Raw genomic sequence first — 18,705 nt, forward strand, 5'->3', positions numbered from 1 at the left:
TTTTTTCTTTTTTTCTTGAGTTGGAGTCTCACTCTGTCGCCCAGACTGGAGTGCAGTGGCCGCTCCCGGACACCGCAGCCTCGGCATGCTGGGCTCCGGCGATCGTCCACATCAGCTTTCCGAGTAGCCGGAATTACAGGCATGCGCCACCACGCCCAGCTGATTTTTTTGATTTATTGTAGAGATGAGGTCTCGCTGCCCAGGCGGGTCTCGAACCCGCGGGCTCAGGCAATTCACTCACCTCAGCCTCCCAAAGGCGCGGGATTACAGGCTGAGCCACCGAGCCCGGCTGGCTTTTCTGTTTTTTTGTCAGAGTATCACTCTGTCACCCACCACGCTGGAGGGTAGTAGCATGCTCACGGCCAACACAGTCTTGACCTGCTGGGCTCAGTTGATCCTTCCGCCTCAGCCTCCCAAGTAGCTGGAACTAAAGGTGCACACTACCACGCCCAGCTAATTTTTTGATTTATTGTAGAGATGAGGGCTCACCAAGTTGCCCAGGTTGGTCTTGAACACGTAGGCTCAGGCAGTCCACTTGCCTTGGCCTTCTAAGTGCAGGGATTACAGGCTGAGCCACTAAGCCCAGCTGGCTTTTCTATTTTACTATAGAACTTTTATAGATCCAACTGCAAAGGCAGCCCGCAGCAAGCCAGGTACTCATAGGATTAGCTACTTAGGTACAGGATGGAGATGTGTTTTAAAGAAAATTTAAATCACGTAGTACCATATAAAGCACGTGGTACTTACACTTTGCTCCAAGGTGGTTATATCCTGTTCTGCTTTTGAAAGCTTAAATTTATATTCACTAATTTGTCTATTAGCATCTCCTAAAAGACAAGATAACAATGAATTATCTTCTCCTCTCAGAGATGAAGGTATGAACCACCAGGCAATGCCTCAAGACAGAGAGGACTTGCAACCTAAGACTACAAAACACAAATGCACACTCAGCAACCACAGTATCTTTAGCCGTGATTCCAGATTGTATATACCACAGGATGTTTTAGCGCTTAATGTTACAGTATCCCTTAGAGCAAGAGTCAGAAGAAAATTCAATCTTCACCCCATGATGCATGTGAGCAGAGCCTGAGAAAGGGGCCCTGCCAATTCAGTAGCCCCTTAACCTCATCTAGCCTTGTGGCCCATAGGACCGGGCCTTCTGGTTCCCTGAACCCAGCCCTATACCTTTCTACCTTCCAGCTTCTGCTTCTGCTCTCCCATACCTCAATGACCCTTCATCCCACCTCTGGTTTAAGTCTTAACCAATCTTCAAGTCCAAGTTAAATTTACACCTCCTCCATGACTCTCCTTCATTAATTATAACTTCTTGTTGCATTTTATTTGCATTTTTAATGGCATTTATTATTGCTTTTTTTTTTGAGTTGGAATCTCACTCTGTCACCCAGACTGGAATGCAGTGGCTGCTCCCAGCCACCGCAGCCTCGACCTGCTGGGCTCCGGCGATCCTTCCACCTCAGCCTTCCAAGTAGCTGGAATTACAGGCATGTGCTACCACACCCAGCTAATTTTTGATTTATTGTAGAGATGAGGTCTCGCCAAGTTGCCCAGGTGGGTCTCGAACCTGCGGGCTCAGGAAATCCACTCACCTCAGCCTCCCAAAGCACGGGATTTCAGGCTGAGCCACCAAGCCTGGATTATTATTGCTTTTAAAATGTTGTATGTGTATGTAAGAAGAGTCTTGTCTTAGCTTTCTTAAATCTATCTCTGTACCTAGCCAAGTGCTGCTGTGCACATGGTGTGTGCTTAATAAATATTTGTTGAAATTAATACTTTTCATTGACGTGTGATAATGTGTTATGGGTAGAGCTGTAAATCATGAGATGTACATCTGACCTAAGAAGGAATGTCACTTAAAAAGTTTAGAATTGATGGGGGAGATTTCAAATCCTTTGCACTCGATGTCCCCTCTGAGGGGACATTGTACATCTTACAAATGACTCAGATGTCCCCTCTCAGGGGACATCTACAGGACAAATTTATCAAAAATGTATGCAAATTTTTCAAAAATTTTCATTCAAATTGTACAAAAAAGCAAAGAGATGAAATATATACTGAGATACACGTTAAAAAAAAAAATCAGCTGGCATTATGTAGAAAGAATGTCTTTCCACATTGTCTTTGAACAACAGACTGGACAATAGATTACACATTATTATATTAATGTGGGAGAAAGAAAATGAGACTGCATTTTCTGTTCAAATAGAAAAATACCAGGTGGAAAACGTCAAACAAATTACTATTATACAACATGATCAATGAACCTGCAGTGTGTGTTGGTGACTGTTTTATATGTTACCCCGTGTTAGAAAAATATAAGATAAAAAAATTTTGATTTTTTTTGGTCATAAATAAGTTCCTCAATGTCCATAATTCCTTTGTAAGCCAACTATCATTATAATAAAATAATTGGTTCCAAAGCTATGCTATTAATATGAAGTGATTTGTTTTTCACTATTTTATACAAAAGTACAATTGAGTTGTTGTTAGGCAGTACATAAGATGTCTTTGAGTGCAAGGGGTTAAAATTCCACAAGGAACCCAAATTTAACAAAAACCAACCTCTGGAATGATTATAGAATCATAGACTTGCAGGAGATAAGCCAAACCTAACCTACCAAAGGAAATATTCAAATTACTCAAGAACACTTCTACGTGCCCACATGATCAAAGTTACACTTACCCATACAATCTTCAGTGCAAGAAGTTTTTCTAATTGGACAGTTACTATCACCTTAAAAGTAATGGGATTATAAAGCCATCTCCCTAAAAGCCATCTCTAGTCATGAAAGAGAACTATTCCTATTCTTGAGCTCTAAAACAGATGCTTCAGGATCTTATTTTAAAATTCTTATCCCCAGCATTCTATTGATTGTCAAAATGCGTTGCTTCCTTCTCACTCTCTAAGCCACCCACATTCCTTCCTGTTTTAAAAAGTGTTATTTCGTGTCAGTCATTTCATGCATTTTTTGAAATCCCTTCTAGAACACCATGTGTGACAGCCAAGACTGTCTAGAACCCAGCACCTCTGAACTCCCTTCCTGGCTGCCTGGTCCAGGGAGCTGCTTACTCTTATCTTCACCAGTCAGACCCAGCCTTCCTACAGTCCTGCTCAGCTCGCTTCATTCTACACATCCACACTGGGCACTTTTCTCTGCCTTCTGCAAATACCAGCTCTATGACAACTACCTGTTCTAGGAAGCATTCACACATAAATGCCAGACCATTCCCCCTCAAACTGTTAACTTTTAAATTTGTGGCTTTAGGACAGTCTCTCAAATCTACCCCCTGCCCACTAAGACTGCGGACTAGGCAGCCTGCCTCATCTCATGTCCCTGTCTTCATCCACCCTCCATACCAGATGACACCCAAAACCAAAATATTCACCAGGAAATGTCACAAGTGTCCTAACTGATACCCCAAAGAGTATAACACCAATCTCCAAAGTTAGCCTTAATCCAAGAAGTCTTTTCAGCCTAACTCAGAATACTTAGCTGAAAAGGCCATGGAATAACCAAGATATTAAGACTGGTTATCAGAAAAGCCACCATTCAGACTGCAAAAATAAAAGTCTCCCTGTCTGAATTATACATCATCACTAACAAAGGCTAACTATATACAAATGGCTATTGCAATCTCCTATTGTGGGAAGTAGTGTGATTACAGTAGTCATTTTATATAATAATAATATGGGGTCAAAAGTAGAAAGGGAGAAAAACTAGAATCATTTGGATAAAATAAATACACTAGACTTTACTTTGTGACCTTGTTTTAAATACCACCTAAAAAATACTAATTTGGATTAACAAGAATACTTCTAAGAAGATTCTGAAACTATTTCACATTAGTGTGAGTTAGTTCTAAATATATTCCTCCAATTATCCAAGATAAATTCCACCAAAAAAACCCTTGAATAGGTAAGGTGCTGTATGGGAGCTTAAAAACGACACATGGCTGTGAACAAGGACAGTGTCAGGTTGTCAAAGGCACTTCACTAATTGCAAAAAGTTCCTAGAAACCACTTTGCCTAGAAAGGGTAAGAGCAGCAACTTGTTCCTCCCATCAGTCCCTGCAGCACAAACCAGCAGAGCTACTAGTCAGCTATACTGCAACTAGGACTGCTTTCCTGCATGAGCCAAGGACTTGCCAATCTTGGTAGCATAGCGTCTCTTGAGAAAAGTATATTATAAGTCTCCAGCAACCTGGAACACAACCTGTAAGCAGGCTGGGACAGACCTGTCCCCTAACACCTACTCTGCATTTCGATGAACTGCAAGTCTGAGCCATTCTGCAGTCCTGCCAGGTCACCCACTGTGCCATCGTTTCTGGAGCACTTCTGTCGTTCTTCCTCTAACTGCAGCTTCAGTTTTCTAATCTGAAATGAAGACAAAGGTCCATCAGCAAGAGCCAGCCTATCAGATGAAGCACGTGCTTAATCTAATGATCACATAGAAAAGGCAGATCTTCATGGCATCAGCCACACAAATCGTTCATTCATTCAAACACTGTTTTCATGTGTGCCCATTATGGGACACATTCTGTTCTAGGTGCTAGAGATAAGCTATGAACAAATACCAAAAGAAGCCGGCCCCAGGACCAGGTGTCCCAATAAAAATGGCCATATTTTCTTATTTGTGTATGTTTAAGGAACAATACATCTTTTAGGTATTTTTTATTCAACTTGAATTAAAAATGGAAAATTCTAGCTAGGCACTGTGTCACATGCCTATAGTCCCAGCTACTTGGGAGACTGAGGTGGGAGTATCACTTGAGTCCAGAAGTTTGAGGCCCACCTGGGCAATATAACAAGACCCACCCTGTCTCTAAGAAAATAATTTTTTTAAAAAAAGAATGTATTCAAGGGATTATTTTTAAAAATGGAAGATTCCTTAAGCAGATTTTTCTGTGTAATTTTAGAGATAGGTTAGATATTCTTATTTAGAAAACTCTCCATATGCAAAAATAATTGGGTATACATATATGGCTTCCCCAACTGACCTCAACTCCACCAACAGGGATCAAGGGGAAGATTAAGCCTGCTACTCCCCCACTGTGGAAAGGGTGAGCTCGACACTGGGACAAAATCCCTCCTTCCCAGACACCTCTGCCCTTTCAACACACAAACAGGATCACCTTTACTGTTGACCTCGAGGGAACCAGGACTAACCTCATTCTCTCCATCACTCCTACTTATATCCATCCCACAAGGTCTGTGCAACCCCTAACCTTCATCTACTAACCTTTCCCACTGTACTCTCTGGAGTGATGAGTCCATCATCAGCAAGTGCCCCTCTGCCCTCAATCTCTTTTCTGAGCATTCCCTTTACCTTGCGCTCTAATGGAAACATGGTCACCATTAAGACTCTTGCTGCTCCTGCAGCCCTCTCAAGCACTGGCTATTTTTTTTCTTCCACAGCTTCCTACCATTGAGCCTAAAAATGGGATAGCTGTCCTCTTGCTTTCCTTGCTGTTGTCGAGCGATTCTCCCTCCATCCTCTCTAGAAGTCCCAGGTCTTAATCTCATCTCTTCAAATTATATATACCACCTCCCTTTCATCATTGCCACAATCCCACTCCTCCTTCACCATTTTAACTCCTGCCTTACACACGCTCAAGACTATTACTGACTTAATTCTTGGCAATTTCAATAAACTAGGGGTGCCAAAAAAAAAAAGAGCACACATTTTAAGAGATGTTATCTATGCATTACTTTTAGTTTGCTATAATTAGAAGTATCTGGACACTGATGATAACCACCTTGAGTATTTCTTGTAGTTTCAGATGACTTGTACTCATCTTTGGTTATCTGTATATATTGACTATTACAATTTTTAGTTTTTCCCTTTAAAATGCATATACATTTTTGGCACCCTCTGTATGTCTAGGTAAAGGATCTCTCCTACAACTCACTTCTCAGTTTCTAGAACCTTCACTCCAAGGATCTTGCCATCTATTCCTTCTTGCTCTCAGCCACTCACTCTCACAGTCATATACTAGATTTCATCATTAGATAACTGCAATCCCTACACAGTTCCATGTATCCTCTCTCTGACCACTAGACCCGACCTTTCCAGGTCATTCTCTCTAGGATCCCATTCCAACAGCCCTTCATTCCTACTGGTACCTCTAATCCATTGATATCATCTTCTTTCCACTGCCTGGATGCCCTCTGAACCCTCCTCATCCATCCTCATCCAGTTTAATTTCTAGGTCCATTATGATCACCTCCTACCTCCCTTACCTCCTCTGCTCCATTAACACTAACCTGGTAAAATTTACCTCTCTACCCACCCCATATCTGCACCCATGCAGCTAAATGTAGCTGTAAAAACACAGATAATAAATGCATTCACACACACTTTCTAACATACCATTTAATTTACCTATTAATTATGTTTATTGTCTGATATCCCACTAGAATGTTAAGGTCTATGAAGTGGGGATTTTTTTAATAACTGATTTATTCACTGAAATATCCCAAGTGCCTAGGATAGAGTATGTTAAATGGTGGAATCTCACTCAACATTTGTTGAATGACTGAATAGGAGTTCTAGAAAGAGATAAGACAGAAAATGGGAGGGAAGAAAATTAATAACAAATCACTCCAGAAATTTTCCCAGAAGTGAAGAACAGGAGTTCCTAGACTTGAAAGAAGCCCAGTACCATGCATGAAAACTTCAAATCACATCACTGTCCTCAAATCATAACAGCACACTAGAGAGAAAGAGAATATGATACAAACTTCCAGAAATGGGAAAAATAGATCACACACAAAAAAATGATCAGAATTCAAAATGTTCACAAAATTCTCAGTAGCCATATTGGATGTCAGAGGACAATGCAGAAATGTCTTTTTTAAGACTGAAGGAAAATGATGATTGTAACTCAGAATTCTATACCTAGCCAAACTATTTTAATCAAGTAAGAAGGTAAAATGAAGAGGGCTGCAAGGTCATGAAAAATTAACAACACATATACCCTTTCCTCAAGAAGTTATTGAAAGATGTACCAATGAGAATAAATAAAGAGTGAAGAGGGCATATAACAATGGAAAAAGAGAACTCAACCCAAATCACAGGCAAAGGAAATCCCCAGATGCTGATGAAGGGTGACCACATATCTGCAGTGAGAGGGTGAGGCATTAGTTCAGAATGGGACAAGTCAGATGCTCCAAGATTCAACAAGATGGAACTGACAGAGTATCTGATGCATCTGAAAATACTAAGAGTACATTTAAACTATTGTTGGAGACTTCTGTGGCTAAATTAATGAAAAACACATAGAAAACCAAGCAAATGAAAAGAAAAACTGCAATATTAACATTAAAGGAAACAAACAGTAGAGAAAGAGATGAGAGGTGATCTAGACTGCAACTGGTTCTACTGTGAGTCATGTTTAGAGGGTCCTAATGACATAAGCAGACTGGAATTACACTGTTCCTTTACTAGGAGGCTGGGGGGATGGGAGTCATGCACGTGTGTGGCAGGAACATGGAGATGACAGAGCAATGACCTCATCTTCTTCAGAGGGCTGTCAGTACAGAATGCCTGGCACAGAACAAATGAGAAGCAAGATAAACTTGGTACATAGAAAGATGCAAGGACAGTGCACACCAAAACTATCAGCTGGGAGGGCTGAAGAGAAACAGTCAGGGGCAGGGGACTGCTGTCTTCATAAAAAGCTTTATAGAACTATGTATGTGACTCCTTAAACTTATGTGCCATTAAATTTTTTTTTTAAAGAACAGGAAACAGGGCAACCCCTTCGGGTCCCTTCCCATTGTGGGAGCTTTTCTGTCCTCTCAATAAATCCTGCTCTCTCAAAAAATGAAGAAAAAAAAAAAAAAAGAACAGGAAACAATAGAGAAGCAAAATATGAATGATCTTTTTAGCCCTCAAATCTCACTTGAGTACTGATGTTTGAAATAAGCACATTTCTAATGAACATTCTAGTTTGTTAACATTTACCACGAAACTTGATCAGCTAAAGTTAATATTACCTTCCAGTGAAAAGAATGCCTTTACCTGTGATAGTAGCTCTTCCTTTTCTCCAGCAAGTTTTCGTAGCCTTACATCTAAAACAAATGAAAAAGATTATAAACTACATATGTGATGATGTAGTATATAAACAATTAAAAACAATTCTCCAAACTCATAAATAGCAAACTTTATCTGATAAATTACATATAGCTCTGAATATCAAAAGAAATAAAGGCTTTGATAGCATTATGGAAAAGTTCTTAATTATCCAAAATGTATTTCCGCACAACTGCTGTTTATCAGGGCCAAATATAACATTTGCTCCCCAAATCAGTGATTTTCCACAAGACATACTAAAGTACAAAGATCATTTCTTTGTTTCAAAAACCTGCAAGCTTTCACGAGTAGACAGACAACTCAAATGTGAAGGGTGCTCCCACAGTAAGCCGTTAGTGGCAGAGATCAAAATACGTGAAAGAAGATGGGGTAAGAGTAGGACTGGGCAGGGGATGCTGCAGCAAAGAAGAGAAGAATGCAGCGCTAGAACCAGCAAAGTCCACAGGGGCTAGTGGAGGGAAGGAAGGGACTGAGATGTGGGCAACCAAGGGCGAATCTGAGGCCTGGTAGAAGGATCACTAGGACTCACTCCTGGCCTATAGAGAAGCTATTTCTTCCCAAGCCTGAAAATAAACTTCTCTGGCAGAGGATACACCTGGAGTTCAGTCAAAGCAGCAGCACATACCTGGCAAATCACCCCCCACAAACCAACTAGGGTCACGGCCAAGTTGATGTTCTGGTTTCTTGAGGAAACAACCTGGGCTGCTCATAGCCATATACTCATTCCATTCTCTAAATCTTCCCTCTTGCTCAGCCAGTATCCTGATTTATCAAAGTGCTCCACAATTACATTTCCGCAATTCTGCACATTAGAGAATGTGCTTACTAACTTTTACAATGTTCTTCAGTTTGCTTCACCCTCACAGCATCTCCCACTAAGAAACTGACACATATATGAAAACAAAATGAAAAAAGAAAAAAGATCACTAAAAAAAAAAAAAGTGAGCTGATGATACAGTATCTATCTATGCCATTTACTCTAGAGTAAATTCTTAGTGAGGGCAATGGATGGGCCCTCTGTGGTTTCCTGAGAATTCCGATTCTCAAAGGGTTACGTTTAAGAATCTTAGACTTTAAGAGACTGGAAGCCCTGTTCTGGAAGTCACACTTCTCTGACATCTGTCTTCTTGGTCATCTGCTTCTTGCCTTAGGAAATGTGGTGGTGCCAGGTGCGGTGGCTCACACCTATAATCCCAGCCCTTTGGGAAGCAGAGGTGAGAGGATTCCCTGAGCCCATGGGTTTGAGACCAGCCTGGGCAACATGGAGAGACCTCATCTCCACAATAAATCAAAAAAAAATTGGGGGGTGTGGTGGTGTACATCTGTAGTTCCAATTACTTGCAAGGCTGAAGCAGAAGGATCTCCTGAGCCCAACAGGTCAAGGCTCTGGTGGCTATGAGTGTGCTAGTACACTCCAGCCTGGGCGTCAGAGTGAGACTCTGACTCAGAAAAGAAATGTGGTGGCAAAGAGGTACCGAACCCTAGGATAAGCCATGGAACACAGAACCAGATATTCCAGGAATAAGAAACTTAAAACATACTTGAGAAGTCTCCTTCCAGCCCACTGCTTCCTTGGAATGGATGCACTAGGTTATCTTTTTGCAGAAAGTTTGTAGTTAAGTGTAAAAGTAATGTGTATATACCCACAGTACTTCCATCCAGGGCCTTAAAGTTACACTTACTGCCTTTCAGTGCTCCAGATGTTGGTTGCCCAAGGTCAAGGATCTCTCAAGACACTGTACCCAGATTCTTCCTATTAAGAATCTACCTGAGTCTCAGACAGCCCTTAGTTGTTTTTGTTTTTCAAGCTGGGATATGAAAAAGCAGAAAGCTCAATCAGGCAACATTAATCCAAGTCAACATAGCAACCAGTGTCTTACCTAGTGGCCCTTCTCCTGCGGACTCCAAGACCTGAGCAGCTTCCTGAGACACAACAGTGATGGCTCCAACCACTGGTTCATGATTAACATCACCATTGGGAGTGCCATCAGGAATTATAACTAAGCCATGTTTCTGTGGGGAAGAAAAAACCCACCATCACAAAAGATGGTCCACACGGAAGCAGTAAGCTCTGAGAGTTAATTCTGCTACAGTACATGTTTGCCACAGATAAAACCTGGTTAGAATTAGTTAAGTGGAATATAGCTCTGTGGAAGAAATGACTTAAACCTTCCAAATCTGAATTAGGGAATAAACTTTGTAGTTTGTATTTAGGCTAGGAAAGATAGCAGGAAGAAAGGAAGACAGAGGAAAGCAGCAAGGGATCTGAGCTCCAGGCTAATGCTAACATACCTCTCCTGTCTTCACTGTCTCCTGCAGGTCAGCCAGCTCCTCCCTGAGTGTATCTCGCTCACTCCTAAGGCAGGCAATGTACTCTTTCTGTTTCTCTAGGGCCTGGTTTTAGGCAGGGTAGCAAGGGAAAGAACGGCACAGAAAAAGAGCAGGTGAAAGGTAGCAGAGAAGTACCTAATTCAAATAAGCAAAGATAAAAGCATATAAAGCAAGGAAGTAGTCAACAGACTGGAAACAAGCAGATATGAGAGGAAACACTAAGTTATAAGGATATACATCTCCAGAAGAGAGTTTTAAAAGAATCAGGTTCTCATGCATAAATCTGGCAAAACATGTTTAATCACATCAAGCAGGGAAGCAAATTTATCTTGTTTAGTCCATGAAAAAAATAGGAAAAGGAAGATGAAGACAGCAGTCATAGTAAAATAAAGTTTTTCTTACTGACTGCCTCAGTACATTTTCATTTGGTGAACAAAAAGACACATTTCATGTTCAACTAAAATAATTTATCAAAAATTTAAAAATTATTCTGAATTAAATATACATAAGAAATATTTTCTATTCCCCCAGAGTCTCACTCAATTGTCCAGGCTGGAGTGCAGTGGCATGCTCACAGCCACCACAGCCTTGACTTGCTGGGCTCAGGTGATCCTTTTGCCTTAGCCTTCCAAGTAGCTGGAAATACAGGTGCACACCACCACACCCAGCTAACTTTTTTGATTTATCGTAGAGACGAGGTCTCACCAAGTTGTCCAGGCTGATCTCGAACCCCTGGGCTCTGGCATTCCTCTTACCTCCACCTCCCAAAGTGCTGGTATCACAGAAGTGAGCCACTCTACCTGGCTACATATTTTAATTCAATGTTGGCTGTATGATTGTTCTCCAAGTAGTGTGACAACGTACTAGAATATCTCTTCATCCAAAATAGCTAATCTCCAAAAGGATTCAAGGATATATTTCTATCAACTTAATTAAATACAACTGAGACTCATTTGGTTTTGTGATATACTTTCAAAATGTGGGGAAAAAACTTCAAAACATTGACAAAATAAATACAGCCCACCTATGAAGGCTTACAGAATATGGATTTCAGAATCAGGCTTTTGGATCCTGGCATATACTTATACTATGTCTCAGTTTCCTCATCTGAAAACAAGAAGGGATAAACGCACCCATCCCATGGGCAGAGGCTCAAAGGAGTACTCAGGGTAAAGCATTGCCTGCAGTGCTGAAGGTAACGGGGAAGATTCAGGAAAAGCAGGCCAATGTCTTCATTTGTAAATTCCCTGCCATTTCCTGAATCTCACAATTGTCAGAGCTGAGGACAGTAGAGAAGCAGTGACATACTTTGGTCACCAATGACAAATCAAATCTACTGTAACTATGAACTAAAATAACCCAGACTTTAACACATACCTAAGTTAAGGAGTCCATGCAGGAACCTGGCAACTGGCCTATTTGAAAAGCCTGTCTCTACATATTTTTGTTCATATAGTTAATGTTTTCTCACAGCATTACCATTAATTCAAGAAGTTAACTGTAACAGGTACCTGGGAGTTTTTCTGTCCTCTCAATAAATCCTGCTTTAAAAAAAAAAAAGTGGGACAATTGACTGCCTAGTTACTGATAGCTGAACACTTGGACAGTTTTTAAAATCATTATAATCCTATTCTCCAACCAGATTGAGAATAAGTAAATATGTGATGACAGCAACTACCATCTGTATAGCACAAATTGCATGTCAGGCACTATTTCTTCTTCTTTTTTTTTTTTTTTTTTTTTGAGTTGGAGTCTCACTCCCTTACCTAGGCTGGAATGCAATGGCACACTCATGGCCACCCCAGCGTCGACCTGCTGCGCTCCAACGATCCTTCCGCCTCAGCCTTCTGAGTAGTTGGAACTACAGGCACACACTACCATGCCCGGCTAAGCAGGCTCTATTTCATATAACTTCTCCCTTAATATTACTTTATATATGAAATTTCTCCCTTATATATCTTGTATTTGTATTGCCCTAATTTTCAATGAGAAAACTGAAGCTCAAAGAGGCTATACTTTATTGCCCAAAGTCACACAGTAAGTGGCAAAGCCAGAAAATGAATCCAGTCCTGTTTGCTCCAAAGTCTTTGCAAAGTTTTCTTTGCATCACAGCCCTAAGAAAGCCACATTGTATTCCCTTATTATCAGCCCATATGATATTGGGAAAGCTGTCCACAGGGCCAGTCCTACTCTTTACTTATCCAAATTTCAATGTCAATATCTGACTTTCTTTCAACAATTTACATTCATACTGTATTATGTGTTTAAAGTTTGCCTGTAGCTTTGGGAGGCTGAGGTGAGTAGATTGCCTGAGCCCACGGCTGGGCAATCGAGACCCGCCTGGGCAACTTGGCGAGACCTCATCTCTACAATAAATAAAAAAATTAGCCAGGTGTGGTAGCGCGCGCCTGTAGTTCCAGCTACTCGGAAGGCTGAGGCGGAAGGATCGCCGGAGCCCAGCAGGTCGAGGCTGCGGTGGTCGGGAGCGGCCACTGCACTCCAGTCTGGGTGACAGAGTGAGACTCCAACTGAAAAAAATAAAATAAGAAATAAAAAAATAAAGCTTGCCTGTAAATAAGCTGGGTTTCTAGCACCGTAAGACATTTACTTTAACACTTCAAGCTGGTATTAACACTCCGTTACATTAATAGCGAGTGAAACATTAAAAGAACAAGCCACAGCAACCCTTTCACATCTGCTGTGAATCACTTTAATCTCAGTATACTAAGACAGACATTTTTGCTTATTGGCATCTGCGTGCATAGTTATGCCATGCATCACCACATCTAACTGAGTAAACAATCACTGTCACAACATGCTCTGTATAAACAACACCACTGAATACGAAAGACCTCTTCAGAACAGGGCAATTTGGAACCAGGAATTCTAGCAAATGCTAGTACCTGACATTTGCTCTCTTCCACATCCTATTGCTCTGGATTTTATTTTTACCTTTGGACTTTTTAATTTGATCTTCCCATAATTATAGATGGGGAAATAAAATATATCCTGTAAATGTACCCATTTCACCACAAAGTTTGAAGACTACGAAGGTACCTTATAATTGGATCAAATATGTTCACGCTGGGTCTGAAATCCTCTGTATTACCAAACCATATAATGACTACCCTTGTGTCATTATTGTGCATGCAACAATAGCTCCTACAGTAGATTTCATTTTAGGGTGAAAAGTACATGTTTGTAGAGATCGAAATAATTCTTTGTTCCTAGCCTAACCTCAAATTCTAGCATCCAGAAGCCAAAAGAATATGTATAAAGGGCTGAACTTTGGGGCAACAGGTTAATTCTGTATATAATTATATTGGGGTACAAATATCTTTGGTCAGAATGAGACTGAGTTTATGTTGGCTATAAGGATATACAAGTTCTTCATATGCACCTATTCTATGCATGGGATCCTGGTGCTTAGAACTGCAGTGGAGCTAGAGACAAGACCACCAATGAAGGAAGAACTAGAAAACAGCTTCAACCTGGGAATAATAGACATGTTTCTTTATTACATAATTAAATAAAAATTTTGAAAATGAAGTTAGAGACAAGTGATGCATTAGGTAGTCACTGACCATATTGAAAATGCATCTTTTAATAGTCTAGAGAGGACCAACTTGATTGTATTAAAATGGCTACATATTTTTTTTAAGAGTTGGAATCTTACTCCATCGCCCAGGCTGGAGTGCAGTGGCATGTTCATGGTCATCCCAGCATCAACTTGCTGGGCTTCGGCGATCCTTCTGCCTCAGCCTTCCAAGTAGCCCGAACTATAGGCAAGACTATCACGCTCGGCTAATTTTTTATTTATTGTAGAGATGAGGTCTCACCAAATTTCCCGGGCTTGTCTTGAACCCGGGGGCTCAGGGAATCTACTCGCCTCAGCCTCCCAAAGTGCTGGGATTACAGGCAGAGCCACCGAGCCCAGCCAGCTACTATTAATAATAGAGAAAACAAAAAGCGTTGCCAAGGACATGGAGAAACTGGAACCCTTATGTACTACTGATGGAAATGTAAAATGACACAGCCCTATGGAAAACAGTACGGCTGTTCCTCAAAAGAATTAAACACAGAATTACTATATGATCCAGCGATTCCACTTCAGGGTATATACACCCCAAAGAACTGAAAAGCAGTGTCTTGAAGAGACACTGCAGCATTACTAATAATAGCCAACTCAGAGTCTACCAACAGAAGAAAGTGGTATATACATAAAATGGAGTATGACTCAGCCTTAAAAACTAAGAGCATTCTGACATATGATGTAACATGAACCTTGAGGACATTATGCTAAGTAAAATAAGTCCATCACAAAAGGACAAATATTGGTTAAATTCATAGAGACAGAAAGTAGAATGGTGGTTGAAAGGGCTGTGGGAAGGGGAAAATAGAGAGTTAACGGATACATAGTTTCAGTTTGGTATAATGAAAAAGTTCTGGAGATGGATGGTGGGGACAGTAGCACAACAACGTGAACATACTTAATGGCACTAAACTGTACACTTTAAAATGGCAAACACTATGTTATTTGTATTTTAGCACTTTTAAATTCAAAAAGAGCCAAAGAATGAATGAGCAAGTGATATATACAACAACTCGGATAAATCTTGCACTTACACTGAGTGAAAACAACTAATTCCAAAAGGTTAATATACACTGTATAATTTCATTCCTTTTATATAACACTTTTTAAATGACAAAATTAGGGCTGGGCTCAGTGGCTCAGCCTGTAATACCAGGCACTTTGGGAGGCTGAGGCAAGTGGATTGCCTGAGCCTGCAGGTTCGAGACCAAGCTGGACAACTTGGCAAGATCTCATCTCTACAATAAATAAAAAATTAGCTGGGCGTGGTAGCACATGCCTGTAGCTCTGGCTACTTGGAAGGCTGAGGTGGAAGGATCACAGGAGCCTAGCAGGTCAGTGCTGGGGCTGGGGTGGCCATGAGCATGCCATTGTACTCCAGCAGCTTGGGTGATGGAGTGAGGCTCCAAACTCCAAAAAATAGACAAAATTGTAGAAATGGAGAAAAGATCAGTGGTTCCCAGGAGCAAAGGTAGAAGGAGGGGAGGGAGGCAGTAGATATGGCTATACAATGGCAAAAAAAAACAAACCTCTGAGATCCCTTACAGTGATGAACATGTTCTGTACCTTAGGTGTAACAAGGTCAATATTCTGGTTGTAATAGTGATTGTACTATGTTTTGCAAGATGCTACATTTGGGGGAAACTAGGTAAAGGATATACAGGATCTTTCTGTATTATTTCTTACAACTGCATGTGTAAGAACCTAAAATTTTCTCAAAATAAAGTTTAATTTTAAAAAGTCAAAGGAACATATTATGGTATAGCACATAGAATAAAAATACCCACTTACTCATTCAATAAATGTCAAGACACTTCAAAAGCCAAATAATTTGTATCTTAACTATCAGCATACCGTTTTGGTAGCAAAAAATTTTTGTTTTGTATGGAATAGCTGTTTTACTGGACTGAGAGGTTTACGGTTTTTCTATGACTAGTCCAACTGGTTTAAATCAGTTTGAAATCTAAGACAATTATACAAGTTAGAAATCCTGACCCTATAGATCTGTGCTACAGAAAATTATGTAAGTTCCTAAAAGAAGCATATTCTAGATAAAGACCAAATTTTTTTTTTTTTTGAGTTGGAGTCTCACTCTGGCACCCAGGCTGGAGTGCAGTTGCACGCTGCCGGCCACCGCAGTCTCACCCTGCTGGGCTCCAGCGATCCTTCCGCCTCAGCTTTCCAAGTAGCTGGAACTATAGGTGCATGCTACCATGCCTGGCTAGTTTTTTGATGTATCGTAGAGATGAGGTCTCACCAAGTTGCCCAGGTGGGTCTCAAACCCGTGGGCTCAGGCAATGGATTCGCTTCAGCCTCCCAAAGTGCTGGGATTACAGGCTGAGCCGCTGAGCCACTGAGCCCGGCCAAAGATCAAATTTTAACTAAACTTTTAATTTTTTCCCTATTTTGTACAACACAATTTTTCACATCTTTATTTTAAATTTCCCAAGCAAAAATTTAAATAAAATCAGTGGTTCACAATCACTATTTCAAAATGCCTATCAAAGCTGTTAATTTCTCCCCCAGAAGGCTTTTCAAGGTTTGGGTGAAATTTTTCAACTCAGTAATTTAAACATCAAAAAATTATTTATAAAGTAGCTTTGGTTCCTTAAGTGTTTAGTCTACAAACTCTTGAGAGGTAATGTAGTCTTCTTATGTATTTATTAATGAGAGGATAGGGTCCTTGGAGTGATAAAAAGGACTGGATGTTGCTGACTGCTGGCTGGGCCTCAGAATGTTCCTGATGGGGAGTATGATCCAGAGGGTTTCACATCCAGGCAAGTCTCTCATGGGCTCTCGGGGATCTTTGCCAACTTTTTCCTATCCCTATCCCACTTAACCTCAAGCAAAACAAGACTTTCCTCAAAGGTTATTTCTGTTCATTCCACAGCTAAGTTTCCCTACTGGCAGAAGAGAGCTCTCATGCCAGGTGATGGGATTGTCAGTCAAAGGCTACATGAAATGAACTGGTGGAAATTTTTTCAGCCTCCAGTGTACTTGGAATCTTACCAGCAGGGCTTAGCAAAACAGCAATGAAGACTTCTTCCTTATCTGAACCCTTGCTTTGGGGAGTTCTGGGGTTATAATTAGAGACAGTGACTCTGGCAAGCCTTACATTCCTATCCACTTCCATAATTAAACTGATTTTAATCTCTCCCTATTTTATTCACCAAGGATTTACAGAATGCCAGGAACTTTCTCCCCACCCCCACTCTCTATCTTCTTATCCAAATTCTTGTAATGTAAGGATATTGAGTTACCCACAGAGTCTGAATCAAATGCCTGAATCAGCTTCCGGATAAGTATCCTAGGGGAATAAAGAGAAACTTCCTAGTTGTAGGTTTCATGAGCCCAGTGTTGACTGAAAAGAAGAGTTCTTTCCAGGCACAGCATCAGGTCTTCCCATGGAAGTCTCTTTTAGTCTGCTGCTCTGTCTCTATACTAAAACACATGCTTGAGGATAATAAAAGGACAGATTTTTCGGGATCTCTAAGTTAAATTCTATTGTTGAAGTCCTCATCAATGAACTTCTAATCAAAACCCAATTTCATCTCATACCCCAATTTTTTTATCTTTCCAAAGAAGTGTCTCTTGGAGGTCAAACACCTCTTTTGTCATGGTGTCTATTTTCTGCTGCATGCGCTGATTCTCCTGCAGAGGAAGAGGGGAAGAGAATAAAAGAGCAGAAAGAAAAAAAAGGGAGAGGGTTAGAGGGAGGAAACAAAAATAAAACTGATAAAGAAACTTAACAAAAGGGGAAAGTCTGTGATGAACAGGAAAAGCAAGATAGGCTGCTAAAAGAAAAGATGACATCTAGAGTCTAGGCAACATGATTCTCACTGGCATGCCCCTATGAAAGTAAGCAAGGGAAGTGGGAACAACTGTTCCAGTCACAGCTATGTGGCAGTAAGCCAGCTAGGATTTCTGTGTACGTACAGCTCTATGTGTGTATTCTTCCTTTGATAACTGCCTTTTCTCCAAACAACAACTTATATTTCTAGAGATGGAAATTCAGATTTGATTATGAACAAACAATCCTTTATCATAGAGAAGAAACAATAGTTTTGAATGTTTTAAAGCAGAAATTATCATTTTCAATTTGTCAGCAGAATCTAAGGTGGCAAAAACATCATGAATTATAAAAGAAACATCCATTCTAAGAAAAATTGAAATTTAACATTTAGCAATCTTTAAATGACCCATTTGATTAGGCAATGATGCTCAATTTATACACTCATACTTAACAGGTTTTCGTTTTATGCATTATTGGTAGTAAATTATCTCCTACTTTTCCTACTCATATATTATCTTTTAAAAAATCTTAAAAATTTTTTTTTTCACAGTCTGAAAATACTAAATATAACCTACTTGTACTTTATCTACTTTACCATGCAATTTTTTTTTTTTTGAGTTGGCGTCTCACTCCATTGCCCAGGCTAGAGTGCAATGGATCGTTCATGGTCAACCCAGCGTTGACATGCTGGGCTCAGGTGATCCTTCTGCCTCAGCCTTCCAAGTACCCAGAACTACAGGCACGCGCTACCAAATCTGGCTAATTTTTTTCATTTATTGTAGAGATGAGGTCTCGTCAAGTTGCCCAGGTTGGTCTCGAACCTGTGGGTTCAGGCAGTTCTCTCACCTTGGCCTCCCAAAGTTCTGGGATTATAG

General features: G+C 40.5%; 2 protein-coding genes across 8 annotated transcripts in view; one reads left to right on the forward strand and one right to left on the reverse strand.

Moving 5' to 3' along the window:
• The window catches only part of MLH1 (mutL homolog 1), a 75,780-nt gene extending 65,706 nt beyond the window's left edge, over positions 1-10,074 (forward strand). Inside the window, exon 19 of the mRNA XM_021714047.1 lies at positions 9,807-10,074. Within this exon, the coding sequence (XP_021569722.1) occupies positions 9,807-9,998 (192 nt within the window). The 3' untranslated portion in view covers positions 9,999-10,074. The remainder of the gene's footprint in view (positions 1-9,806) is intronic.
• Positions 1-18,705, reverse strand: part of LRRFIP2 (LRR binding FLII interacting protein 2) — a 129,592-nt gene that overhangs the window by 2,576 nt on the left and 108,311 nt on the right. For 2 of the 7 annotated variants that reach the window (XM_008061264.2, XM_021714054.1), the window contains 6 exons: positions 17,596-17,688; positions 10,407-10,508; positions 9,995-10,127; positions 8,043-8,092; positions 4,273-4,393; positions 748-827 (listed from right to left, as the gene is read on the reverse strand). In XM_008061264.2, coding sequence (XP_008059455.1) covers positions 748-827; positions 4,273-4,393; positions 8,043-8,092; positions 9,995-10,127; positions 10,407-10,508; positions 17,596-17,688 — 579 coding nt within the window. The remainder of the gene's footprint in view (positions 1-747; positions 828-4,272; positions 4,394-8,042; positions 8,093-9,994; positions 10,128-10,406; positions 10,509-17,595; positions 17,689-18,705) is intronic. The other 5 variants (XM_021714053.1, XM_021714051.1, XM_008061265.2 and 2 more) reach the window with 3 other exon arrangements.

This window comes from Carlito syrichta, unplaced genomic scaffold, assembly GCF_000164805.1.
Source record: "Carlito syrichta isolate Samal-C Ts95f unplaced genomic scaffold, Tarsius_syrichta-2.0.1 Scaffold305170, whole genome shotgun sequence".
NCBI lineage: Eukaryota > Metazoa > Chordata > Mammalia > Primates > Tarsiidae > Carlito > Carlito syrichta.